General features: G+C 36.5%; 1 protein-coding gene across 5 annotated transcripts in view; it reads right to left on the reverse strand.

Annotated features, from left to right (window-relative positions):
• CtBP (C-terminal binding protein) overlaps nucleotides 1-27,936 on the reverse strand; it is an 89,838-nt gene that overhangs the window by 1,829 nt on the left and 60,073 nt on the right. For 4 of the 5 annotated variants that reach the window (XM_076130539.1, XM_076130540.1, XM_076130543.1 and 1 more), the window contains 9 exons: nucleotides 18,787-19,001; nucleotides 6,475-6,602; nucleotides 3,348-3,380; nucleotides 2,843-3,102; nucleotides 2,400-2,531; nucleotides 1,221-1,420; nucleotides 817-916; nucleotides 497-627; nucleotides 63-425 (listed from right to left, as the gene is read on the reverse strand). In XM_076130539.1, coding sequence (XP_075986654.1) covers nucleotides 63-425; nucleotides 497-627; nucleotides 817-916; nucleotides 1,221-1,420; nucleotides 2,400-2,531; nucleotides 2,843-3,102; nucleotides 3,348-3,380; nucleotides 6,475-6,557 — 1,302 coding nt within the window. In that variant the 5' untranslated portion in view covers nucleotides 6,558-6,602; nucleotides 18,787-19,001. The remainder of the gene's footprint in view (nucleotides 1-62; nucleotides 426-496; nucleotides 628-816; nucleotides 917-1,220; nucleotides 1,421-2,399; nucleotides 2,532-2,842; nucleotides 3,103-3,347; nucleotides 3,381-6,474; nucleotides 6,603-18,786; nucleotides 19,002-27,936) is intronic. The other variant, XM_076130544.1, reaches the window with a different exon arrangement.

Consider the following 27,936-nt stretch of genomic DNA (forward strand, 5'->3'; position numbering starts at 1 on the left):
AGGGAGGTAGAGGTTAGTGCGGGTGGCGGTGGCGCGGTACAGGGTCCAGCAACAACACCCACCAGGGAGATGGGCGGCTGCGGCGGCGGCGCGGGCTGCGCGGGCGGCGCCTGCAGCGGCGGCGCGTCGTGGTGCGCGGCCGTGGTGGAGTGCGCCGCCTGCCCCGCGTAGTAGCCGCCGTTGAGTCCCTCGGCGTAGGGCGCGGGCGGCGCGGGCGTGGCCAGCGGCGCGGGCGTGGCCAGCGGCGCGGCGCCCTGCAGGAAGTAGTCCTTGTTGACGCAGTTGCGCAGGCAGTCGGGGATGCGGCCCACGATGGCGCGGCGGATCTCGGACGCCGCCATCTCGCGCAGCTCCTGCGCCGACGCGTCCGAGTAGAAGGCCGCGTGCGGCGTGCACAGCACGTTGGGCGCCTCCTTCAGCGGGCCCTGCGGGAGAGAGCGTGTTACACGGACGGTACTGTGATGTATACACTACCACTACACCCACGACTCGTTACCTGGAACACGTTGAAGGGCTCGTTCTCGTGCACGTCGAGCGCGGCGGCGCGGATGCGGCCCTGCTTGAGCGCGGCGGCGAGCCCCTCGTCGTCCACGAGCCCGCCGCGCGCCGTGTTCACCAGGAACGCGCCTGCACACACGAAACGCATGTTAGCATTAACACAAACATTACGATGGAAACTCCTCTATTTCATCTCTAATTGAAAAGACATGGGTATGAGATGACAGTTATGACAATTTTGGATAATAAAGCAATTTTAGAAACATTTTCTGAAAAATCTCTACATTATATCAAAAAAAAATAGTTATTATAGTTTACCTGGACGCATCTGTTTGATAGTGAACTCATTGATGAGGTGGTGATTGTGTTCGTTTAAGCTGCAATGCAATGATACACAGTCACTCTGGAATAGGAGGTCCTGGAAGACATTAAATTTCACGTTAATATCATGTCAAATGTGGCTCACGTAGGCACTCTGCTTGTACTGTGTGAAAGTAACCAAAGCATGAATTCATTTGTCATTAGTCGTTGTAATAATTAACACTGATTTCTGTAATTTCTTGTGAAATTTTGTTGCAAAATAATGATCCATAAAAATTTTGTTTTGTATAATACAAGCCAACTACTTACTCACATCGGTAAGCAGTACATTCTTTATGATATGCTTATTTGTTAGGGATCTTTCAAAGAGTTGTCTGTCAACAAAGTGGAGCGGCACGTACCTGAAGCGTGTAGACCCTGGTGAGTCCCAGCGACTTCTCGATGCCGTCGGGCAGGTAGGGGTCGTAGAAGATGACGTTGAAGCCGAAGGCCTTGGCCCGCAGCGCCACGGCCGAGCCGATGCGGCCGAGCCCCACGATGCCCAGCGTGTCGCCGCGGATGCGCGCGCAGCCCGCCGCCGCCTCGCGTACCTGCTCCGGACCTGCGGAGACGAGACAAGCATAATGATAAACCACCATAACAACATTGCCATTGGCTCTACTTATTGACCCTACTACAAAAGAATATTTTTAAAAAATTATGCATTTGTTCAGTTTTGTTTTGTTTTGTGGTCAACCTGCCCTACAGTCTACCCACATTTTATTGCCCCATAACCTTTGGAAAGTAAAGGCTTTTCAAGAGATGAAAATAAATAAGTAGAATAAAAAGAATACAAAGACTGACTCAAAAAGAAGCAACAACATTTCTACACGAATATCATAACTTTCTAAAGACTAACTAACATAAACATTAGAAAACCAGCTGTTATTCAAAGGTATTAACACACTAGCTCAGCACAGGTATAATAAAGTGAGACATTATAGTTCCCAGTAGTGGTATAGTGGTATAGTGGGTAGATAGTACACAAAGTAGACAACAGGTCACCGGCACATTGTCTGCGCTCGCATTAATATTCAGCCACTTGCGAGTCGCGTGGGACTGATAACAGCTGACGGATACGCCGAATGTACACGTACAACGACTATAGTTAGAAGTTCTTTCCGATTTTTTTACGTGCATATTGCATTTTAGGGTTACTGATACAGGTTTTTACTTTGAGCAGCTAATTCTTTTGGTCATAGAATCAAAAATTTTGCATGAAACACTAACAAAGTTTTTACAGTTATTATAGTAAACAATAGAATTCCTACAGAATTACGGAGTTAACTACAATTAGTAAAAGCTTAACTTAGATTAAATGTATACTTAATGCGTAAATCTCTACTAATTATAATCTCTGAAAGTACTCGTCTTGTTGTTAGTTTGAAAAATATTATTTTAGACAAGCATTTTTTCTAGAAAAAAATATTATATTAAAAAAAACTATTATTTATCTTGCAAAAATTATTTACACCTAGACGTAGCCGACGACAATTTCTATCTTTCATGCAAGTAAACAAACAAAGTAAAGTATACGGTACCTGTGAATTTCTTCCCTTCCCGCACCATGTTGGCGAGCCAGTACGTCCGCCGATATAAATTCAATATGAGACACATTGTCGTGTCGGCTACCTCCTCCACGCCGTATCCCGGCACATTACATACAGCTATGCCTGAAACACGACACATACTAATATTAATATGGCGCCAAAATGAAGAGTACTAAAGCATCACACAAAAACTTCTTAGAAAAGGGTTTTGATTGTCTAATTTTTTTCACTGAACTGAAATCGATTTTGCGTGGAAAAAAATAAGCTTTCCAATGTGAAACACACTTAGAATTTGGCGACCTACAATGTTCTTAGTTATAATGTAATGTTTATGCCAGTATTAGCTATTGATTTTTTATGTTACAGTTTGTAAGTTAAAGTATATTTTATTAAAACACTCTTTAACTAAGATGTTTGTGTGGTGTGTTGCTCACCTAGTTCCCCGGCGGCTTTGACATCGATATTGTCGACGCCGGAGCCGATGCGCACGATGATCCGTAGCGCCTTGAACTTCTCGAGGTCCTCCTTGGTGAGGATGATGGTGTGCCACATGAGCGCCCCCACGGCCTCGTTCAGCACCTTCTCGTGTATCTCGGACGTGGACTGCGCGTCGCAGAACGCCACTGTCGCCACATCCTTCAGTATCGGCATCTCCACGGTGCAGTCACGCCCGTCTAACAACGCCACTAACGGCCTGCAAAATGTTACAATACACGCATCAGTATAAAGAATTCAAAGAAACTTGTTAGTACTTCATGAAATGATTAGGATACATATTTAAAAGAATTACTAAAGCTACTTTTTTAAAGAAGAAATTGGATAGTTGGTTAGTTATATGTGATGATAAAGACGTTTACTCAATCAGTGATTATAGGCATATACGCAACTTTTTGAAACCCTAACCTTAGTTTAGTATTTAACTAAATAAAAAATACTAACATTTTTATTCCCCGCCCCAGACTTCCACGTGTGCTATAACATAAATTTCGATAGCATTATCAACAGCGTAGTAAACGTCACTTATATCAGCCTACACTGCAGTTCAACATGCGTACAATATTATAACGTATTACATTCGAGTCACTTCAATACGTAACATATTTATGCAAAGAAATAAATATTATGCAGACACAGAATGACGTTCATACTATTTTTTTAAATGAGAAATTAAACTTTTATCACTTAAATTCATATAAGAAAAATAAAATAGCTTGAAAGCTTGATATACACAGAAAGCTCTAAACAATTATAGCAATGATAAAAAGCTGTAGAAATAATTAGTACCCTCTCATGACCTAATGTTAGTGAATCAACTAGTTTCCTCCTTACGTACGACCTGAATAAATATGTTATAGGACTCTAGGCTACGTAGTCGCTTACGACACCTCAGTGGTACAATAAAGTACACGTATATAACACATAGTGGTAATAAATAAGGCTATAAAACACTATAGGTGACGTGAACGTAGCAACGATAAAGCGCGCGTAACGCGGCACTCTGAGTGCGTGTTATCAGCAGGCGATAATGTATGGCGACATAATGTACAATTATGTTATTATTACGGCGACACTATCGGCAGATCATTCATGTGTGTGGTAAAATAATAGCCCACACGTGCTACGAGAAAATTGAATTTACACGACAGAAGTATCGAAGACTGATCATACTCAAACTTTTGCAATAACGATAGGTTCTAGAAACATAATATTTCTCCTCTTTGATATAAAGTACGACACTTTAAATAATTAGGTTTTCACTGCGATGTTTCTAAAAGGAATACTTAATAAATCATATTTTTACCTAATAGATTTTCAGCATTAGTTTCCCAGAGTTACTTCTCAAGTAAGGAATTAAACTGGTAAGTTTTAAAAGTTGATGTATCAAAGCCATAGTAACAGCGCAAAGTTCTTCAACAATAGCTAAACTTTTTAATTGTGACACATGCACATACAGGCCATTTGATGTTAACCAGGGCACGCTAAGGTAAATTATAGTAAATTGCTCGGTTACGGCGCCGTGTAATGACTTAGTTTGAAAACGGTTAAATAGCGAATACATTATGATGATCGGTCACAGTGTGTTGGGTTATATAAATAAGTATATATATTTAATGATCATAGTATTGAGATCGGTGAGCGTGTCTGATGAGATGTGTGAATGTAGATAAAACAAACAAATGTAAAATCGTTTGTGTAGTTAATTACTGTATGGCAGTATATTTTATACACCTTAGTTTCACTTATAGTGAAATGTAGACTATCGGAACGAATCATATCATCTTAGTACTAAACAATCCTTGGAACTTCAGTATTCCGAGGGATTCCCATATGGAATTTAAGTAAAATATCCATAATGCAAAACTGTTAATATTTTTTATTAATATTTTACAACGATATAGATATAACTGGAAACACAATGAAATCCCAAACAATTGTAATTGAACCTCAACCTACTATTTTAGTTATCGGAAATGTGTTGATAGTATTCAAAATAACCGACCCGGATTAAGCATGGTCGTTATTTAGTGAACTAAATAAACCGCATTTATATTTACCTACTATTGTTAATCAAATGTAGTGCACCAAGCGGATTATTGCAATGAGAGAATTACTACATAATTATTGTAATTAAGTTATCGGGATGCGTTCATGCTTATTGTTCGGTTACTTAAATTGCACGATTGGTAGTCAATAATATTTACCGAATTAAATATTTTATAACCTGTTTATTTTGAGTATAATTAATAAACTTTATATATGTCACTGGTGTATTTAAATGAAACATGGCAGTGTTCTCCGAAAGTTTGAGCGCTCCAATTACATAGTTAAAATGAAAACAGCCTTATTTTCATTATATAAAAAAAAATATTAAAGTAATATCAAAAGACTTGTTTTTCCATAATAAAACAGTATTACAAATTCAAAGTTGGTAAGCAAATAATAAATTGCGAAGCTCTACTGTTTACTGCATAGATAATAATTTATATTTTCTTTGAAACTTCTCAGAATACCTGAACAGTTATTGATTGCACTTCGCTTTAAAACTGTATAAGATAAGCTTAATAACAGTATTCAAAATTAATAACAGCGATTTAAATTAAATCATTACACGGATTAAAGTAACGATATAATGATAAGCGACATGATTAATAGCATCGTGTGAATATTACATTATTATATGAAAACCAGTCAAGTTAAATACCAACCGAGCGCTTAGTTAATTAAGATAGTACGAAATTACAAGTTTAGTAACAAGCAATTAGCTTTGGTAATAGACAAACCGAAATTAATGGACAAATTAAATTTGCAAGCAAACCGACAAATATTGGAAACTAGCAGAGATTGGGGGACAAGTTAGCTAATCACGAGAGGACGTGGCCGGAGTCCCCCGCCCCCACGCCACGCGAATAATTAAAGCACACCAGTACGATTAAACTAATAATTTAAACTTTCGTCATAGCGGAGCGGAATTATTATTATTGCCGGGGAAAGTTTCGGGCGGCGAAACGGGAAAGTAATTCCGGGCGGAGGGAGGGAGTTTTCAGAATTCCAACAAACTTTTCCGGGGGCAGACGAAAACAGATTTTGGTGGCAAACAAAGAGGCGCGGGCACGGCGGTGTGGGGCGCGGGACAACCCTTCGGCCAAGTTTTGATGGAAACCAAATAGGATTAGCGCGAGAAAAGAATAAGTGGAGTGAGCCCAATAGACGACGGACGTCGCTTTGTTAAGTTGCCGCGCGCGTACACTCTCGCGACGACTCCGCACAGATTCCATCTTAGCTAAACTGTTTGAGTTGGTGACTGGTGATTGAATTAAATCGGTAGTTTCATTTATAATTGTTTGATTCTATTACGTAGAGTTAGTGCGGGCGGCACGCTTAATTAATTAATATACATAATTATGACAAGGCTCGGTCGTTACGTAGGTAAACAGAGACACAAGCTGACAGGTACTGTAAAGCATAATGTTTGCAGATACGTCATAATAACAGCAACATGAGTAATACAAGCTATGAATGAAAGGGTTTGTCGACGCGGTAATGGTCGTAGATAAAGTATAATCACCTCGACTGCAGGGGTCCATTGGCGATGGGACCCCGCATGCTATCCATACGCGCTCTCTTTGGCAGCATCTTGCGTTTGTCCATTTAAAGCGGCAGAGCCGCTTTAACCACCGCTACGCAGCGCGTCACCTGAAAACACCACATATTGAAAAATTAGATAAGAGTTAAAAAAACAGCATAAGAAAATCCTTATAAATCTCTATAGTTTCTTTAGGTAAACGATAGTAAAGGTATGCTAAAACCACCAATAGATATAATAAATCTAATCGAATTAGCCATATATGTTGCTGGTCAAAATCTTAGTAGTTTAGCGGTAATTTGATAGAATGCTCAAATAAATTCTATAACAACTTTATAGCCCTGTAACGTTTTTTATCAGTGTGAAGAGTAATTAGGACCTTTTCATCGCTATTCGTGTGCAAATTATTTATTTTGATTGACAGTTCATAGACCAAGTTTATTAACAAAAAATATGTCAAGGTTTTCTTTGAGCTTGTGCCAATACTTTTTGCTAATGAATTGCACTTTAGTAAATATACGAAAAACTTTAATATGAATTAGAAATCGACGTGTTATCATGAATCTTCAAGGTAACTATTATAAAAGTGACGAACAAAATGGTTTTAGAAATTCTAGTAGGTACTGTCTTGTAAACATCCGTTAGGTTAAGTTAGCCTAACACTGAAAATGGGCCACGAGAAAGAATTTCTATTTGCCATTTTTGGTCACTGACAAGGAGTACATTGTAATTTTTCGCCTAAATTACCAGTTATGTCAAACAGACAATACTGAAAAGTAAACAAATGCGACAGGAACAAACAACGAGCAATTAATACGTCAAACGCGATACGATAGACTAGTGTGAAAACAGACAATATTCGCGGAAATCCGTCTGCAAAATCACGATGAAAGTGAAAATGTCTGCGTTCCCGTAAATCAATTATTATGTAATGCCCCTCTCACAACTAGGTTACGATGTAGTGTACGTTCTGTTCGCAGAATTCAATGCAGTTGACCTTTAGTTGGCCCTGAAATTTGTACTACGTTAATACAGCAATTAAAAGTTGCGAAAAGTACTGTCAGTTTTATTTACGAAATTAATTATGATGTGTAAACAGCAATTGTTGCTAACTAAAAATCCGGTCTCATAATTGCCATGAACGAATATTTTGCGTATAAAGATTTTTTCATTTTTTGATGAATAAGGTATTCCCAGAATAAATTGCATACAGGGGTAGATAAAAAAAATATATACGACAGGTATATTAGATGTCTTCTTTAAACAAACAAAGCTGTATAAAACTGGTTGCAAAAGTAACCAGAATTGTATGCAAAATATCAAGTTAACTAACCTACACTACATTACACTTGTTCGCTCAGTATCCATGTAATAAGGTTCAAGGCAAGGTCGACTAACGACTCAAAATGCATGCTTACAAAAACTTAATTATGCGGACCCGAAACTCGGCCACGACAATGTCGTAGCGGTTTAGAGGTCACAGTGACCACAAAAATATGTGTGACACTGTTTATATCAACAGGCATTTATTTCTACAAAGTTTTGTTTACTTTGTGAAACGGTTGCATGTTGCTATGTAACGTGTTAACTATAAAACCACGATAATAACTAATGAGTTATTTACTTACAATGTCGTCAGGTATTTTGCTGTAATCAATGTGTTTTCATTCATTACTATGTAGTACTAATGTAATGACTTTTAATTGCATACTAAAACCGAGGCTTATTGATTATTTATACGAAGTACACGCACTTTACCTGCTGAAACTAGGTGAAGCTAGGTGAAACTACCGTCAGTACCGAACTGTTACCGTACTCTTATATTGAAATGCTATTAAGTTTGGTTCACATACAGGAAAAAATCGTAAAGAACCCCATTGAAAGCAGTCGTTCAATGGTTTAGCTAAGAGACCACACAACACATTTAATGTTTACTAACGTCTAATTGTTGTTTTTGATTAGCCTACATTGATGGCAGTGTGTTGAATATTTTAACATAAAACCACCACACATGCATAATCCGACTTTGAGTGGCTTTTGTGAAGTTCATCGTTATTCGCGTCACACGCTCATTTGTGAAGCTTTGTATATTTTATCATTTAGGATTGTAAGTAACACAATAATAGTTTTGTTAATTATAATGTTAAGAAAGGCTTTATCCAGTAAACTATGAGATGGGTGACGGATAAAACACTTATGTCGATAGGAGTCTTCTGAAGACAAGACGAATGAAATTGCTTCTTAAAGATCTGGGCCAAAAGATAGACGTGTTTCCTAGACTACTAGCTAAATTGTATGATTTTTTTAAACTAGACAAGCACTTGGATAATGATTTAACATCAGAAGCTATATTAATGTTAACCTCTGGACCTACTCATCATATTCGAAAAAATATTTGAATTTAATAACTACATTATAAGGAAGGCAACAGTCCAACATCACGCTATGACCTACAAGGAAAGAATAATCTTCATAAACGCGAACTATGACGCACAGATTAGTCCTAAATAACGTGACGATACAGTATCGGTCAATGACCTCACTAGGGGACAAGGCAGTGAACTTATCTTTTGTCATAGACTTGGCTACTAGTGAAATAACAACACAAGAGTCTCAAACATCCCTGAATAGTGAGTTCGTCTTACAAATACAATAGATTATTGGCAGCCATTTAAATTATGCGTTTGTACGATGAGTGTGTAACATTAGAATATAAGGACAGGTTATTGTGTTTTATCTATGCGTTGAAAATATGTTCATCACAAGCATAAAGAGTAACAATTTACAAAAATGTGTTTACGAGTACACAAAATTTATTCATCGTTATTTTAATTAACAGTTAATTCAAACAATTATTGTACTGATCATCCTAACATTTCTTTTACAATTTTAAAAACGTACGTAGAAGGTAACTAACCTTCTAAGTAAACCGAAAGGATAATGTCAGATTAGGTTCCTGTATGATAAGATGTATGGATGTGAATGAAGCAAAGGAAGTTGGTAAGGATCGTACCAAAAGACGTTCAGTCTCTGCCTAAGTGCCTACCCGTAAGGGAAGATAGCGTGATTTTATCTATGTATGTTAGTAGATTCACGCATGATATTTTGCTAAGAATTATTTTATCACATTTATTGCAAATATTCAAGATAACATATTCATCAATACTTAATTACATATGTTTATCGATTCTCAATACATATGCAATTTCTAATTCTGGGTATGAGTTTCGCTGTTTAACGGAATTGCATCGCAACAAGTATGCATTCCTTGTTTATTCGTTACAACTACTTAACATTACATTGTTGATTGATTGCAGTGTAAATTGTCGCAATGAATATGTCAGGGCAAATCTATTCATACACAACAGCTTTATATCTATGATTTGTGCCAGTTTAAAAGGTTCACACGATCGTATTATAAATACAAATATGACGAAACTATTTACAAATCATCATCATATTTTACATACGTAAGTGCTAAGTACAATTAGCTATACTACCAAGACATTCTTTTTTTTTACATCCACAGGAGCGGAGTAATCACCATTAATAAAACTGCGGGATACGGCTAGTCAAAGATCCGACAACACAACAAATATTTAATTGAAAAAGAATGGTATATTAACTTTTAAAAATGCAATAAGTAGTCGTATTTCGCAGAAAATAGCTGTAAATAACCATAATTATTCAATCGTACAGCGTGTACGGTTTACTGAATTAGTAATCGATCAGAATTTATAAACGAATTGTGATAGAAGTCAACAGGTTAATAAGACAGGTGCCTTCAACCGGTTACACACGGCATAAATAATTATAGCATTGCTTATTCAGTAGTAGCAAGTATACAGTTGATTTTATCTTCATTATACATACGTTTTTTTATTCTTACGTTAGGGATTCGCAAATGGATTACAGATAACTTTATATTGAGTATAACTCAATCTCAGTTGAATAGCAATATTTAACATATAACTATTCCACTTACACGGGCTTTCTACCGGATCGGAACAGGAAGTTGGGTATTACACAAAGATATCATTAATTATTTTGACTAGACTAAGAACGAATCTTGTATTGCTGTAATAGAAGTAAAAAGTTACAGTAGCTCATACAATGATGGATAACTACAGTCAGTCTTTAAACTATCAGCGGATAACTTAAACACGTGTTTCGAATCGGAATCAAACACACGGAACTTTAATGCCATCATTTAAGGACAGACAAAGACTACTTTGGACACTGCGCCCATTAAATCAAAAAACAAAACCCTTTTTCCATAACCAAGTAGAAAACTTAACTACACTATATCACATTACTATCATACATAGATTATAACACATGATAACTAAGCACAGAGATTTCGTATACACAAAACCGCACTATAGGTTTAGCAGCCCAATATTGGATAGTGCAAACTTCAATACGGAACAATGGCTAAGTGCTGGAAGCAAGTTATACGCAGCCGTTAGGTGCATTTAACGATGGCTGTAGCGCATAACAGATAATGCTTAACAATCTATACGTATTCTGTCGTTAACTGTAATCTAACGCTAGTGGGGTAGTAAAACCAAAATACGTAGTTATTCACTATTTATTAACCAAAACTAGAGATACCAAATTCTGGAATACACTATAGGATATTTTACTAGGTTAACGAAGACTTAAAAACTTGTTTTGCTATAATATTTACTCTTAATCCTAAGCTATAGAGGAGAGAATATCTATCTATCTATCTAGTAGCATGGTATCTTTCAAAGTGTTATATACTCATTTTTCTGACATAATTCAATGCGGGCACAACTTGAAACGTAATCGTCGACCACTGAACTAAAAAATGTTAAGTACAATTCTAATAAGAAACGAAATATGAACCATAGAATTTGTTATGGGCTACTATCAAAGTTCCACGGGACCCAAGATCCTTCTCATAAGCTTCTATAAAATCGACTTGTTAAAGGAGAATGCTCAAAAAAAACCCAGGCTGTACACAAAAGTTATGTAACTCAAAAAATTAGTTATACTGTGTAATTGAATTCCCAATGTTTACCTCTATCAAATTCGATGGCTGAACATACTATTTTGCTATAACTTTTCAGTAGGGGTTTTCAATATATTTTTATATTTTTTAAATAAGTTACCTATATAAATGTTTAATATTTTTTGAGTCACACATTTTTAATATAGGTATGTAACTGAGTTACAAATTAAAAATATTAAAAAATATATTTTTGAAAAATGAGTCATCATCACCAGGTCATATATGTCCCCACCGAGGGGCACGAGCCTCCCCTCTTAACAAAGAGGGGATCAGGCCTTAGTCCACCACACTGGTCTAATGCGGGTTGGCAGACAATTGGAGGGCTATTATAAGGCTGAAAAGTGTTGTCATGTGGTAGATTGCTAGCCTATAGCCTATGATGCACCAAACCCTTCCATCCCTCTACTGACTTTTGCAGTATGCACGGGAAGAAATGCAGCTGGCACCTTCTATGTACTATGTAGTAATAGAATATAATTATTTTATTGTTAATTATTTTTTTTAAAATTACAGTTCCATTAAAATTAATTATTTATTAGTATTAGATATTTACTTATACAATTATATTATTCAAAAAATAATCATTGTGATGAATGTTTGAAAAATATTTATTTTTTAAATTCACCTTTTAAATAGTAGATAATAGCAAAAAATAGTATTTAGCCATCGAATTTGATAGAGGCGAATATCTGGAATTGAATCACTCAGTATCACTAAAATTCTGAGTTACACACCGTTTGTGTACGGCCTGGGTTTTTTTCCCATACATTTTGAGCATTCTCCTTTATCCCCCAATTAGGTATCAAACTAATGTCTAAACGTTTGTACAAAGGTGTTTATTACAGATAAGTATTGCGAACCCTAGACACTCCCCTAAATTATACAATCAACAGATAACTAGTAGTTTAGGTACAATTATAGAGGGCTTGGTGGTATAGATAACAATCTGACTAGTGAAATACTATAAATAAGTAGTTATTGCGCGTGCTTTCTGTCAGATAACTTGTTGATAGATGAATTGGTTTGTGGTCAAACAGGTCGGTAGACTTTTGTGTTGTAAATAAGGGGTAGCTTGGGATAAGATAAAGCGCAATAAATAATACGTAAGATAGCTAAAAGGAACTAGATTTACAACGACTGAACTTGAATAACAGAAACTTCATTATAAAATAGTAGTCATAAAGCACTAAAAATATCATAATATCATTCAAGTAAACTCTTTTAAAATTGAATGGCATTTAAATAGTTATTCTCGTTAACAAACAAGTAAACTATCTCATCTTTACTTATTCACAGACAGATGCATAAAGACCACCAAAAGGTCGAAGTTTGGAACTTAAGAAACTCCTATTTGGCATTCGACAAAAGCTGAAACCCAACTACTTACAACAAGGGTCACAAAAAACTAACTCTGACTGCGGTCGTTTGACTACAAACAAATACTATAGTTAAAGTCAATGACTGCTGGTAGCTAAACTGAAGTTTTAAAAAATATATTTCGACAATCACACAATTAAATCTATTTCCAAACTAAGCACAACTTGTAACCGGACAACTAATAGAAGTAGTTCTAAACACATATCTACTTATTTTGTAGATTAATTTATTACATCCAGGTTCAGAACATATACTCGTGTGCTCATAACCCACTGCACAAAACGTGCAGTTAATAAGTAAGTCTATCAAAAATCATCGTTTCGAGAGGAATATAGTAGCAAATATATTTATGTTAGTAGTCTGGCGTGTGTGAACGACCTTCATTGTAATTGCGTAGTGCGATGCGTGGATAACACGCTTAGTAACCGTCAGACGAATTGCTAACGTACTGCTTTAGTTTGGCAACCGACGATAACATAAATATGAAAACGTGAATTGAATGAATTGAAGGGTCTTCGTGTATTGTAATATGAAGTTGAGCACATTTTTCATAAAATCACCTGACTGTATCTGGGCATTTCGGGGTTGAAAAAACTACTTCCTTTAAAAAGGATGTGATACATCCAAGATTGTTGTACTCTTTATACAGGGAGTATATTGCTTGATGTCTTTGGGTTAGAGGAAACACACACAGACATAAACCTGTAATTTCTGTCTTTTTCAATAAGTCCAGATACCCAGAAAACGGCAACGGCTCTCGTCTCCTTTTATACAAAATCATGGAACTTCAGGAAAAAAACCCGACTCTTTAATCCGGTTCACGAGTTTAACAAATGGCATACTTTAATCTTGAATCATTGAGTATAGTTGACCACTCTAATAAATTAAAATATACATAAAACAACGTGTAACAAATCACATCAATAACCTGATTGTGGGCAATTTCCTCACCGTGAACACATAAAATATATTTTACGGGTTTTTATTTTACATAATACAAAGTACTGAAACAGATCCTGTTTGCCACGGCTCCACAGAGCTTGGGAATAAAAGCAAATGTGACAACGACTTCCTAAGTGGTGGGTCAACAAAAGAAAATGGATTACTATGGCGTCGGCTGCTAACATAAGAATCGTATTACTCTTATAAAAACTTTATTTATTAGCTAGAGTGTAGGTTTTTAGATAATACTAACAGTGAGAGAAAATTACTCGTAAATTACTTGCTGACATTATTGAAAGCATCTTTGTACAAGCACTAGTTTCACCACCGTCCATCTAATTTTTATAATTCATCCGAGAGTTTCTAATAATGTACCACTATTTCATCTGAAAGTATACAAATTATCATTTCAGTTGTTTTCATACATTATGCTATCACTTTATCTAGCATAGGCTATCTAACACATATACCTAAATATTCCAATGTTAATATTAGAAATCAATAGTAATTAAACATTTGGACTGGTTAAAACCGAATATAACGAGTACAACTGATTAATTAACACGTTAAAATTAGCGTAAACTTATTAGAATTAGCAATCGTAATAATAAACTTAGGCATTTTAAACCTAAGCTATAGTCAGGTTGGTCTTTAAAAGGGATTCATAGCCTTAAGGGTATTAATGTGCCTGAGTGACCAATTTATCAAAGTAAGGCTGGATGGACGCATGGGAGATTCGAATTTCAATTTCAATCAGAAATTTTGGTGCGTAGGCGAGAGGTTAGCAAGCCAATTTTTAAGGACTGAAAGAAATTTGTTATGGAGACATTGTTTGGTTTATTCATGGTAAATATAAAGGTGAAGAACTCAACGAAAGACAAAGTTAAAGATTTAGTTGCAATTGACAATACCTATTGGGTCGTATATTTCTCTCCTACTATAAATAATGTTGTTGTGTGGTAAGAACCAAAACTTAGTCATGTATTGACAAGTAGTAAACAAATCCTACGGGATACGAGCATCAATATAAAACGTCAATGTACACGAGTGACAAGTTTCGTATGAAGTAGAAGTGTTACGATAAAAGTTCCGCCTCTTAGATATTGATACGCTAGTATTAACTTTTCGAGGACTTAACCAGCATATTGGGTTCCACTTCAGTCATGTAATATTGACGCGACCTTATAATTTACTTTCATGAAAGTATACGTGTAAAATTCTAATTCGTTTCTACGAAAAACCAAACGAAATATTATTAGTTAGCTAATACTATTTAAAACTATTCCGTTTAGTTAAATAACAAACCGAGCTTCAGCTAAATGTCTCAATTCCATACATAATATTAAAGCCAAAAATATAAGTAACAAAGTTTCACATCGGCCAATTTAAACAGTTTCCGTAACTATGTTGAACGTAACTTCCGAAAACTTCACTCGGCTCCCAAACTCGTGATTAACTGCTTTTACGTTATTAGGTAACGAGCAGCCTTGGCAGCTACTAAAGAAAAAAAATATTAAACAACAATTTGACGGTTTTATAGTCGCCATGAACTCAACCTTAAACGTTTGAAGGAAACCGGCCGCTCCACGCCACGCGAAACTGTTAGCAATTAACGAAATATTTTATATTTTTGGAAGGTCTCACGCTTCCTGTCCGCGGGAAAGTTTTTTATGAAGTAATCTTTAAACACGAACATTTTACGCCGAAAGTTTGGTTTGTAATATCGCTGTTTGTTTTAACTAATTACTAATGTTTCAAATAATAACGTTTCGCTTTCGGGTTGTTTGAATCTGTATTCGCAATCTATTTCCAATACGAACCTTTATCAAACAGTACGGATGAATTGTTGGATATCTGTAGTGTATTACTTTTTTATTATTTGTGTGTAATCAAATCTAGTTCTTGCTTTCGCTTTGATCAAACAACTGCAAACGAAAAATAGACGCCTAACGTTGTTCACCGGAACACAATAAAAATCCTCGCAATATTTGATAGAAGTGTATTTTATTTTTATTCTTTCGACGACAAACCAGGAGCAGCGAATTCAATTCTGAATCCAATTCCACTTCGTTAGAGGCCCGGAACGAACCGAACATCGAGACACCAATTGTGAGAATTTTTCGGACGAAATTCTAGTCTTATCAAATTGGTACTTATTGGTTCTGTAGGAGTACAAAAAGTGACTCTCCGAAGACTTGGGAACTTGTTTACCCGCTAAAAGGGTTTTATATTTTTTATCGTACGTATCATGTCGTTCTAACAAGTACGGCTCTTCTCTGAATGAGAGCGGGGTAAAAAAAGGAATTCGCATTTAGATACCGCGCTCCATGCCGAATTATGCCAACAATTTAAAGACACGTGATTGTAGCTGATTTTCGTCCTTATTTGATAAAATATTCATATCTTATCTATACTAATATCTATACTAATATAATAAAGCTGAAGAGTTTGTTTGTTTGTTTGTTTGTTTGTTTGTTTGTTTGTTTGAACGCGCTAATCTCAGGAACTACTGGTCCGATTTGAAAAATTCTTTCAGTGTTAGATAGACCATTTATCGAGGAAGGCTATAGGCTATATAACATCACGCTACGGTCATTAGGAGCGGAGTAGCAACGAAAAATGTTACAAAAACGGGGAAAATTTGGACCCATTCTCTTAGGTGACGCAAGCGAAGTTGCGCGGGTCAGCTAGTGTCCATATAATGTAGAACTCTTGAATGTAGAGCTATTTTACGAACGAACTGCCTTTGGCGCTTTAAAGTTTTATATTTGCAGTATTTTATCCCCCGTGGTCAACGTGCGAGTATAAACTGAGATTTTCTCTTGTACATCGTAAACTACTTTGTTCCCGTGTAGTAGAAACTTGTTCATAAATATGTGTGTATTATTTATTATAATTAACGCTGCAGGATATACTGTGAAACGTAACTATGGATAGTAACTTATAAAATAACATTAGCTAAAACGTGCTACGTTTATTTCATTGATAATGTTGCTTGAATGATTTTATTGCAGGTGCATGAATCGTAGAAATAAATGGAACATTCTTAGAGAATGTTTTAACTATCGACTACATAGTAACAATGGAGGAGCAATAAAGATAAATTTTATAGTGAACCGCCTTGAGCGCTGAATAGATATTGCAGACCGCCTATAAATAAACAATGTAATGATGGTGCTTGCAGTTTTACCGCACTGATAACACACTATGACAAATAGAAGCAATTTACTAAACAAATGATCTCTAAGTTATTTGAGTGGGAGTGGGTACACGCCATTAGTCAATAACAGATAGAAATCTACGGGATATTTTTATGTGCGCAAACAATACATTCCTGAGAGACTAGTATTTTTGTGTTTGCAAAAAACATTCCAAGAAATTACACAAATCTTTATACTTGTAGGTTAGACTTTGACAGTGTAAACACATTTACTATATTGCTGTACCTAAACTATTTTTCCTCCAGTAACAATTCTTTAGCAAATAAGGCCCCTAAAGCCAACACAACCGGATCCAAAAACACATGTAGCAATTAACCTAAACTACATCTAGAATTTCAATGTCAGCCCAAACGGGCAGATTAATCCAACCCAAAAGAAACGGGTCCTGTGACTCACTCGACAGTTGCAACATAATAAACAGAGCAGCGTTGTTTTATTACCTTATTTACATTTTAAAACGCGAATGGAGCGAGTCTTCGGCAATTTGTCTCGATAGTAAATATTTAGTACGTCTTTACAAAGGTTAATTGTGATAGATTACAACCGGGGTCCACTATTATGACATAATGTGACAATTACAGGCTGTTTAACGCCCACATCCTTAAGCAAAACTGCTTATTTGTATTGTTGAGAGGCAAATTGTTGTATGATTTACGATCTAATTCGAGTTGCTAATAATTGAGTTTAATGTAACTTATTTCGCGTTCAAGTATATAGTTAAGAAATTGATTGATCACTTATCGGTAATAATCATCGTTATCTCAGAACTCAAGCTAAGCTAATAAGGCAGTATTTAGCGCTTGTGTTCATTCATACATTATTATATACTGCTTACAAATATTTTGGAGCAGAGAGCTTTTTAGTCACTTGTATGTTAATCTAGTTTGTATTATGAGCTGCTATTAAAAACAACTAGCTGATAGAAATATGAACAAAACATAACAAATCCGTGAACCCTATCTACATATTATACCATTGATCACCTAATATTTTGTTTCGCGAATTGAAAACACGCGGTTATAATTGGTAGGTAGTATACATTTTAGCTCTTAACAGTCTGTCAAAACCAGCCTTTTCATATTCCTATTCCGCTCTCTTTGCTGTTACGTGATCTGTATTCCTCACTTTGAGATAATATTTTGTCTGAATACTTCAGTCACGTGGCCATCTGTACTGAAGTATCCAATTACGAGGTTCAAGTTGCTAACGAGTGACATTCAGTTATCACGTTTTGGGAAATCTGCTTTTATGTTTGTTTGTTACAATTACAATGATTTTATGAACGTTTGTTTGGTTTTTGGAATACGTAGCCATTTTAATTATGCAAACCAAAGTTCAAGGTTTGCTCTCGAGTGATTGCAAATCATGTAGCTATGGGACCACGCTCTCAAAATACGCTAAACTACTGAGACTCAGTGATGTGTTCCTTTCGTATATCTGACCTAAGTGGTTCAAGGGTAGTTCAGCATCACTACACTCGATTATAACTAAATTTCAGACTCTTGTGATGTCTACACGACTATCTTCAACAAGTTTATGAAGCCATGATGCCATCTATAAACCATTACCAACCCAGAGAACTTATGTTATGAAGACTGAGCTAGAGCTGTTCTATCGTCAGGTGGAATGATTCATTATGTCTTTAGGATCGTACGTGGCCTATTCTATGAATTGATAGTCTCATGGGTTTCGTAGTGATATTGAAAGGTTACTAACCAGCGCTGCTCTTGTGACGTAGTCAGTCTGCGATCACCGCTCCATCGGCGCACCGGCATTGACTTGACGCCTGCGTCGGCGCCACAGCGGACGCTCGCACGCACACACACACACACCGTCACTGGGCACACACTGGCACAGCACTACTACGGTCACAGGCGGCGCGTGCCGTCCGATTTTACACTCAACACTGCGTCCAAATGCTTTCACTGCACCTGTAACAATGATAAAATTATATTAGGATATGTGCCAATCAAATATGCTATAAATATGTCAGCATGCTGCTAAATAAATCTGTTTACTAAGTCATTATACACACTCTAGCTACTACTAGGTAGCTAATTAGAAATTGTTTTGATCAACAGGAGAGGGATCATGTCAACGTTAATCTATCAAACAGCATTACTGTACGAACACCTAAATTAAACAATATTCGCAATATCTATGCAACAATACAATCTATCTTTCAAAATTACAATCTCACATCATAAAGTCAGAGCTATTACGAGCGCACTAAAGCCAAATAATATAATCTATCAATGAACAAATTTTCGAGTCGTAACAATGAAATTGCCATATCATTGTGGCGGGCAGCTGTCTGATAACATGAAGCCGTATCGCCAATACGCATTCCAAAAGTGATTATGGCAACATGCCTAGACCGACTGTTCACACGTGCTCACTTGACTGACAGCGAGATCAATCATGTCGACAAATCGTAACGTAAAACCGAAATTAAAAACACCATTAAACGTTTATAATTAGTCATTGATATTGCGCACTTTTATCATATGAATTTCTCTTTTCATTCACAAACAGCAATGCAGTCCCTTTAATCTTTATTTCGTATCATTACATAGATCAAAGGGAAAGCTTTATCAAAGTATAATTTAAATTGCTTTTTACAACATTGTAAATGTCGTACAAGGAAAATGTCTGAAAAATATATAAAAAAAGGAAAAAATTTATTGCATTTTACAGCCATAATTCCCATGATAGCAAAAGTCATTGACGACCTAATACACAGAGCGAATTATAAAACATTATACTTTGAATTGAACACAGTTAATAGTTGCGGTATCGCTTTGCTAAACCTATAAAATGTCTTTCATGGTTTTTTAACCAAATTTTAAAACCTAGTTTTAGTTTTACGGTAATTGACAAAGAGTCTTCACATGGTACTGGGCACACAAGATGTTTTCAGTGGATAGTAATTCAGTTAACATCGTCACGAGTCGACGACGCAACCTCGAGAGATCGTCGTAATATTTTACCGTGTATAAACAAGACGGAACAAACATTGTCGCTTTATAGCTCGGGGCATTACCTGCATTGTTCCCATACAAACTACTATAGTATAGTGGATGCAACTATGTAAACAAAGCAAGAGATTTTATGTATCAATGAAGTGGATAACATACAATTGTGATAACTTATCAATGTAATAGTAAGATACTGTTATTTAGAGTAAACCTTCGCAGTATACGACTTTGTCAGCCGAAACGCCAACAAAATTAAATCGCTTTTTGCAATATCGTAACACAGGGACGGACAGGGAACCTGTTAAATCGCATTAATCTTCGTCAAATACATAAAAATATTATAATATTCCTTTTTTACAAACTCAAGGCCAAATTTCAGCCAGACTTCGGAGTTTTTGAGAGCACAATAAAATAATTGTAAAGATTTTCAGACGAAGAAAGTAAATAAAAACCTGTAAGCAGTTTTGCTTTAGAAAGATATACCCTGGGGCGTACATATTTCATAAAACAGCGATAATTATAATTCTAGCATTAAAAAGTATGAATAAACAAATTGACATTGGGGGTACATTTTTGATCTTATTAAAATTGACCTCAAAACGTTCTTAGAGACCTTCAAGATAATTTTACTTGTCATTAAAATATTACATCAACAAGATAGCAGAGTTGTCTAATTACGAAGATGTTCAATGTTCTTTATGTGTTATATTTGGTTTGTTAACGAGCAATTTCGTTGCCACGTGCAGGCATAAAACCGTCATACCAAATCTCATTGCGTCTGCAGCGGAATCTCTCATACACTTATGTAAATACACGATACTGTTTCATGTACTAATAAATTCATATTTACTGCCGAAATGTTGTTAATCTTACATACTACGATGAACGTAGCGACGAAAGATATTCCTGTATTCGGCACGAGTTCGGAAATTAATGTATATTGCAACGGGAATTTCACTGTATAAGACAGCGTTTCTGGTTGACTGAACTCAGTTGATCTTGCGAAATGGGTACAGTTTGTATAAATCAGACAAACGGATTTAAAGGATAGATGTAACGAAATTCTAATAAAATAGACAAGCTACCTTTAAATTCTATATTCATTTACAGTTTAATTGACAACTAAAGCGACTGTATAAACTAAAGACGAACAAACCCAACAAACGAACTCAACAGATCACTAATTCATAAAATACCTTCTAAAACTTGCACAAAACTGGAATGCAACTAAAAGTTTGTACAAGGAGTGCCGGCAGCGCGGCACCGACTCGAGCCAAGTGTGCCTCCCCGTATTCCGTAGTAATTTCCGTAAAAAGCATCTGTCGAGACGGTCGGACAACTCGGTCGAACAACGCACAGCTCTGCCCACAAACTCGAGAGAGAAACTTTTAATTGAAAGGGCCATTGATCGTGTCCGGTGAAACATGACAGGGTCACAACTTCGATTCATTAATGTACTATTGTTGTAATTAAGTATTTTGTGGTAAGAATAAAGAATCAATTTCCCGTGGGAGTTTACGATATGACTCAACGCGATAAAAGCGCTGTTGAAACAATGAGAGTCAGCAACTATGTTGCCAAAACATTAGTAATCGAGGCAATATTTTCTCGGATGGTTTATTGCTGTTCATAGCAGAGGCTGATACATAATATTAGTTTATTATATTTAGATCAATTTGTACAATTTTATTCGCAGCATACTTTTTCCATAATAACTCAAATAAGAATAATACTGATAAAGTATTAGAAAACGTTTGATATCTAGATCATGGATAAATGAAAGAAATGAATCTCAATAGCTTCGTTTGGGGTCCTGCAGTACCGCCGCCCAAGTCGGGAGCTATTTCAAATTCAATCGGAAATAAAATGAGATCTAGTGTAAAAGTTTAGATGAACGTTTGATTCAACTTAATCGGTTTATTCCATCTAATGGAAGTCTGGAAAAGTAAGAAACGAGTGAACAGCCTTTAATCTTAATTAGATATTGGCATTCAACTAAATCTTTTCGACGCCGAATTAATGTAACTATTTGTTTAGTCAATTAGTGCTATTGGATATTTTTTGTCCTCAGTTCCCACTCACATACTTAAAGAGCATTAGTCTTACATGATTGCGTCAAGCTTTCATGACAAAACTGTGTTGATCAATCACGAGCCTGTCAGACTTTTATGGACAGCCCTGGCCGTCAGCGACGGCAGTAATTGTGCTTACCGTTCCCAAGATTTTAACTGTAAAAACACTGTTCAATTATAAGATAAGTGGTATTGATAGTGATATTGAGCTGTCAGTGCGGCGAGTGAGTAATAGCAGTCGTTATTTTACAATTTCTGTACAATGAGTCGGATTGAGCCAATCTTTTGTTAGATGTGGAGATAATAACGTTTCCGTATGACGGCGTCCGAGGCTCGTTTTCTCAATTTCCGTATTGTAATCGCACTTTCAATTATAGCTATAATTGTTACTCTACTTTCTTTTCGTGTTCAAATGGCCGTATTACAGCAGTGGTTCTGTTTGATGTTTGATATTGCGGGCAAGAATGAGCTCACGGCTTTGTTTAAATCGTGTCTAGCCGAATCTAAAATACGCTTATGAGCTCATACGTTACTGCAAAGTTTGTGTCTCGCTGTTTGTAGAGATTACGCGCCTTAGTGAGTGTCTATAACACTTATTTACTTTGTTTAAGAGCAAGAAACATTGCAATGCAATTCAAAGTGAGCTCAAAGCAGTTTATATTCCCCGCAAGGCATTTCTCGTTCGAACGGCCACATAAAGAACACCACACACATCTCAGAGTACCCAACTACCCTCTTCGTCCGAATTGCTGCTAACAGATATATGTGTGCAATCCACATTGGTATCTGTTTAATTAACGTTAGGAACGTTTTCTTATCGACGAGTACCGATGGGTTACTTGAAACCGATAAATTGTTATTGCACCCCGGGTCGTTGGACTATCGATTGCAAGCTCAGAGCTTACGTTCCTTGGAGACAAAAGCCGCTCGGTTTTGGCAAGCCTTTCTGTATAGTCTAGCTGTTATACGCATTCCATTATCGTTGTGGTTACATTAACGTTAAACTTTAGTGTCTGGGTCACACAAGGTTTCGAATAAATATGGCGAAAACCTTGGCAACATTTTAAGGTTTTAATAGTAGTGAAACGAAGCAAGAAATGGATACAAAGGCGTAATACGCAAATGGTTTGAGAATCGATTATTTTGAACGAGGTCCAATCCCCGGGCACGTCAAATAAAACCCCTTTCACCGCCAATACAGGAGATATAGGGCTCTTTGTCTAACCACAGAGCTCTAGTCCGATGTTATCAAATGACTTGGGACACAGAGCCGTTTCCGATCTGGGGTCCGCGTACACCGGAACCGACAACGGAATAAATAAATACAAACGTTATTTATACGATAGGTACTATAGAAAAACTTGGAATAATGTACCCAGAAAGCATGGAGGATAATTAAGAATTCGGCAATATACAAAGCCTTACTCAATAAAACCTAGTCACTTAACGCGTTTAGAAAGTGTGCCTAACTTATTTTGTGTTTTATTTAAGCACCATGTTTAATTAAAAGTAAAGTTTATCAACCCGCCTGTATCAATACATTTGCAGTCATACCTCGCTAATTGAACGGTAAATCAGTTTCAGTCGTCATAGGTACCGGTGTACGCGAACGGATAGACACACTGATGCACCGTGTACCGTCCTGATAGGATTTGCCGTACCTCTGAATACTCAGAGTTAGTTAATTGGAAACCGATGTTTAATTATAGATATCTGTGTCTGCCCTTCCGTTGGAGGGTCGTGCAAACATGATAATTTGGGCACACGATAATCTTTGACAGACAGTGATCCCTTTGAGACGGTATTGATTGGCCGCCTCCCACGAGTCATGTATACGACTGAGACAATGACCAATTACCATTTGATTAATTACTGGCAACTACGTGACGAGATTATATTGACGGTACGCACGAACACTCGGGATTAATTCATGAAATTGCTTTTTTTAGAAACTTGGGACATGAATAACGATTTGGCGAAGAGAAGTGTATTTTAAACGCGAATAATTTGATGATGGCAGACAATTTTTGCGAATGAAAGAATATAAAAGACCATTTATTTTGCAATAGTTTAAACTCAACTTGTCCTTTTTTCGATTGCGTGGCTTTATAAAAAGCAATTTTAAAAGTAGTTAGGTATATGTTGCATAGTTTTAAGTTTAGAAAAGCAAATAATACGTACTAATATGTATAGGACACATTCAGAGACGTATCTAAATTAAGCGACAAAAAAAGAAATACGACGCAGTTAACGACCCAACTATATTTATTAGGTCTCAATATATCTCGGCACGCTATTATAAATCTAGTTCAATCAAAGACACAGAATCGGCACGTTTTGGACGAGCTTTTCCCGTTGACACAAATAGACGTGAGGGAAAAATGTGGGCCAGCGCAAACGCCCAATACAGAAACTAGTTTGTCGCCGTGGGAAACTAAGAATGACATGACTGAATTATATTTTGTTCTAGTTCTTTTGAACAAGGATTTTGTTAGCTCGTTTCGTGCGTCATTTATAACAGAACACAATTATTGTAGTTCTTTAAACACGAAAGCTGAATAAATATGGCAGGTTTTAGGTAATACTACATTGCTTCACAGCAATAAACCGTGTATTACCGTCTTTCCGAATTAAGTACGTAGTTTATCGCAATAATAGAAGTTGCGCTAATCCAAAACCTCAATAAATTAATTAAATTATTACTTCAATATCAATATTACGCAAACTAAAGTGAATTGAAACTTAGTAATTAAATTGGTCATAAATAAACTTGCTTAAGTCAAACTGACATTAAAATAATTGAGGTATGCTTGACAGCTTTTATATGAAAGCAAAATGAGTCGGCATAAAATAAATTTATATATTGGTATAGTGTTTGAATGCCTTGAAGAGTTAAAGCAAGGTATTGGGATTTGCAGTGTGACAAATCAGAAGTAAATAGATACAGACAGCAGAGACATATACATATAGCGATAGGAACGTTTGATGAACGAACACAACACTTCGATGATTGCGTCGTGACCTATTTCGAAAGTTACATCCGAATTTCGCTCCATCAGTGTGCAAGGCGGATCAATTTGAATATTCAACGGTTAACGTACAAGAGTATGATAGTCTGGAAGCTTTCTGTTATAGACCAACTAAAGATACAGGCAAACTTTCGCCTTAGCTTGTTAGTGGAGTGCAGACGAGGTAATTTTACACAGTTTGGCAGTTTGCGGCGTGCATTCTTGGAGATTAATGAACTTAGATATCGGTGGCTTGATAGCGTACAAAGTTTTAACAGGCTTTTAAGAATGCAAACGTTTCACTCGATTACAAGTTTTCTAAACGAAAATGCAATTAAAAATGCGTCCCCCAAAGAAGATGGCAATCTGCTTTTATTTCTGGGGAGACCGACTCGCCTCTGGAGATACTGTAATTAAAATTCAAAACGAAATTATAATTCTATTTTACTTATGGAAAGAACAACGGTGATAAAACTTGAACAAAAACAATTACAACGATACTCGAAAACATTGAGAAACAAACTATAAGCAGCTAACTTTCCGTTTACGGAGAGGTAACAAGAAAAAAGTTGTTTACGCAGTTGTTTGTGTACTAGGTCCGAAAGTCTCGAACTCGAGGGTAGAACCAAAAGTCGGCGCGGGGAACGATAACATTATTTCCCCTTTACATTTACCATTCGCCCCCACACCAGTTGAAACGCTAGTTCGATAGTTACACAGCGACCGACTAGCTTCAACGCTGAAGTGAATAAAAATGTTACTGGAATAGCCAATAAAAATATGAAATTGAAAATATATTTTGACATTAAACATTCTGTCTTTTGGAGATGTATAACAAATTTTGGGACTTTTTTATCTCAATCAAACACTAAAATCAAGTTCAATCTAGTTTTTATCTATAAAAATCCCATCTTTATCTCAGAAACAGCTTGTACAAGTAGCTGAATGGCTGACATAATGTGACAAGCAACACACGTGACAAGTATTCCTATCATTGCAATCAAAACATGGAATCCGCTGAGATTGTGAAGCACTACAATAGTGATAAACATTTCCACTCAGACATTAAATGAAACACACGAAACAGAAGAGCAAAGCTCAACGACCCAAAGCCCATTGTGCATCGCAAATGCATTTATACAAACGCATCTAGCGTGTGTTATATCGTTGAATATAGTTAGTTCTCGTACGGAGGAACTTGCAAACTGCGCAGACTGTGGGGCGACGGGGGAGAACAAACTCGCCCGAGTAAACTTTCTCCTCGGGGCCAACGGGTAACTTGTGACGTGTCATAATCTTACTGCTACTTACATACTGCACGCTGTCCGCTGCACTGATACTCGTTAAAAACATTGCCTTTTCATATTTTGATTCTATTCTCACATTTATATTGTAACTTTATGAATCGTTTCCAATTTACTCATATCTATCCTTATTCATTTCATATTAGAAGTATTGCTTTGCCGACAACGTATATATTACTTTTTTTCAATTCTCAAGGTTATTGTAACACAAATAGCAAGCGACGCTAGCCATTCATAACTGTGACACTCTTCATAATAATATATCGAACATTACGAACGATATTAAAGCTACTTTTTATCAGGAAACTATTGAGGAGGTATTTCAATGGCATTGGAAAGAGCTCTCAGATTTGGCGCCGATCCAGAAGCACTTAAGCCCTAGATAGAGTCGAAACTGGATGAAACCAAACTAGATTAAGCCCACGTTCCACATCATAGATTGAAGAACGCGTCCCACTGATTGGTAGGTTCTTTGAGATTTGAATGACGTGATTGTTTCTCGGTATGAATCGGTGTGACACAATTCACTGTAAGGAAAATTTTTGGAAACGAGATCCTGTAAAGTGAAATAAGAAAGGAAATCAGATACACATCTTAGTAACGCGAGAATGTTTGGCTGTCAACGGTGATAATTTAGTTCTACTTGCTTTACGTTACATGAATAATATGGTTCGAAAGTACCTTGTAACCACGCAATCCTAACTTAGTTTAGTAACAGCATACATTCCCACAGATATAACAAATCCTCGAAACTTTTCAAATCTCAGTTGTTGTATCGTGCGAGGAAGGAAGCTGGCAATATATCGTGTCATTCTCGCATTGTTAGCATGAGTGCTGACATCAGTCTTGTCGCGTCCGTTATGTGCATATGCGGCATTATAATGAGAGCAAATGAAAAAGTTCACCGTCGTACGTGATTCACTGTGAGATTATGTTAATTCTGCTCTGAATAAATAAATAGCTCTCGAATACAAATAGGTACTCAGTATTGTTTCATCGTAGTTATTGCGTTTGCTATATTTTTATTGTACTTGTTTGGTCTGGATTCTGTTTATCTATGGGTATGGCTAACTAAAAGCAGCACTCTACGTCGAAAACTAGTTCTAGATTAAGACTTAATTAAGATTCGTAGGAATTCTTTGAACAAGTTTTGTATTTCAATTGAAGAAAAAAATAGAGAGTTCATCATGCAAGATAAAATATGAAAACCTGAAGAGCTTCTCTAATGAGATATTTTTATGCCATTAAGTTTGAATGTCGTCCTCAAGGCTCATCGACGTCCCAATATTTCCGAGTCAATGGTTCAAACAACAGAATCTTACTGTTGCACATAATTATGGCACTTATTTTCTAATGCTTCAGCGCGTCGCCAGTCATGTGTAATAAAGTTCGATAGCAAAAGGTTGAGGGGCGAACAAAAAAAATACCACCTCATTTTTCGAGGAAATTTTTCAATAGAATTTTTGACGTGATTGAGCGATTCATTGGCTGAAGTGAATTGATT

This window comes from Anticarsia gemmatalis, chromosome 24 (assembly GCF_050436995.1).
Source record: "Anticarsia gemmatalis isolate Benzon Research Colony breed Stoneville strain chromosome 24, ilAntGemm2 primary, whole genome shotgun sequence".
Classification (NCBI taxonomy): Eukaryota; Metazoa; Arthropoda; class Insecta; order Lepidoptera; family Erebidae; genus Anticarsia; species Anticarsia gemmatalis.